This window comes from Neopelma chrysocephalum, unplaced genomic scaffold (assembly GCF_003984885.1).
Source record: "Neopelma chrysocephalum unplaced genomic scaffold, ASM398488v2 Primary Assembly neopelma1_184432, whole genome shotgun sequence".
Taxonomy (NCBI): domain Eukaryota; kingdom Metazoa; phylum Chordata; class Aves; order Passeriformes; family Pipridae; genus Neopelma; species Neopelma chrysocephalum.
Genome location: NW_020938456.1, coordinates 64 through 1641, shown reverse-complemented (window position 1 = coordinate 1641; position 1578 = coordinate 64). Strand labels below are relative to the sequence as shown.

General features: G+C 70.2%; 1 protein-coding gene across 1 annotated transcript; it reads right to left on the bottom strand.

The window, feature by feature from the left end:
* Positions 1-44: 44 nt before the first annotated feature.
* Positions 45-1243, bottom strand: LOC113962676 (myelin protein P0-like; the record flags this gene model as incomplete). Its single annotated transcript, XM_027673436.1, has 4 exons — positions 45-156; positions 245-305; positions 417-552; positions 1030-1243. Coding segments are annotated over 4 exons (501 nt in total), but the record flags the coding sequence as incomplete, so codon positions are not given.
* Between the last annotated feature and the right edge of the window lie 335 nt (positions 1244-1578).

Below are 1578 nucleotides of genomic sequence, written 5' to 3'. Positions count from 1 at the left end.
GGGGGGGGGTCTCCGGGGGTCCCCGGCGCCCGCCCCGGGGGGACCCTCGGTGCCCTTCTCCAACCGCTATTTCTTATCCTTGCGGGAATCTCCCGGCGCGCCCTTGGATTTCTTGGCGCCGCGGCCGTGGTCCAGCATGGCGTAGAGCACGGGGGCCTGCGGGGACACGGGGGGGGGCTTCACCTCCCACCCCAAAGGGAGCAGGGGGTCCCCCCCGGTCGCCCCCCGACCCCCGGGCGCTCACCTGGCGGCTGCGCTTGGAGCCGTCTTTGCCCGAGCGCTGCAGCTTCCCCTTTTCCATGGCGCTGGAATTCGGGAGGGAAGGGGGAAAAAAGAAAAGGGGGAAAGAGCGGTTCAGGGGGTGTGTGCGGGGTTTGCCCCCGAGTTTTGGGGGGTGTGGGGGGGTCGGGGCTCACCTCAGGCGCCGCTGCAGGACCGCCTGGCGCCGCAGCCAGCAGAAGCGGATGGCATAGCCCAGGGCCACCAGCACGGCCACCACGAGCAGCCCCCCGCCGATCACCGAGCCCAGCACGACGCCGTAGCGGGTGGGCACTGCGGGGACAGGGGCACCGTGTCACCCCCCCGGCAGTGGAGAAGGGGACATTGGCACCGTGTCACCCCCGGCAGCTGGGAGGGGACATTGGCACCGTGTCACCCTCTAGCAGAGGGTGGGCACTGCGGGGAAAGGGGCACTGTGTCACCCCCGGCAGAGTGTGGGCACTGAGGGGACACCGGCACCGTGTCACGCCCGGTAGCGGGCAGGGGACAGTGGCACCGTGTCACGCCCGGTAGCGGGCAGGGGACAGTGGCACCGTGTTAGCCCTGGCAGAGTGTGGGCACTGAGGGGTCAGTGGCACTGTGTCACCCGCAGCAGTGGGCAGGGGACAGTGGCACCGGGTCACCCCCGGCAGTGGGGAGGGGACAGTGGCACCGTGTCACCCTCTAGCAGAGTGTGGGCACTGCGGGGACATTGTCACCGTGTCCCCCCGCTGCCAGCGGGGCCGGGAGGGGACCCCGTTGGCCCCGTACCTTTCTCGAGGACGTAGAGAGTGACCTGCGAGGACTTGCCCACGATGTCCGGGGGGTTCTTGACGTCGCAGGTGAAGGTGCCGTTGTCGGTGGGCTCCAGGCTGTGGATGGCGATGGATCCATCCTTGCGCCGGGGGTTCCCGACCCATTCCATGCGCTCCTTGAAGCTCCCGACGTCATCGATGTAGGGCTGGCCCTTGGCGTAGTGGAAGATCTGCCCGGGGGGACAGCGACAGCGACAGCGGTGACATCGCGCTGAGGGGGGGAGGGTGGCAGGGTGACCCCAACCCCGCCCCACCCCGCCCCGGAGAGGGGGCGTCACGAAGGGGCTGCCACGGGAGCGCTGGGGACGCTCGTGGAGGTGTCCCCAGGGTGCCACCGCGGTGTGGGGGACACGGTGTCACCCGCGGGGAAGGGACCGTCCTGCTGGGGCTGGGGCTGGGGACATGTTAGGGACACGCCGGTGTCACCAGAGTGTGACGGGACACGGTGTCACCCGCAGGGAAGGGACCGTCCTCTGGGGCTGGAGCTGGGACACGGCGGGCACTG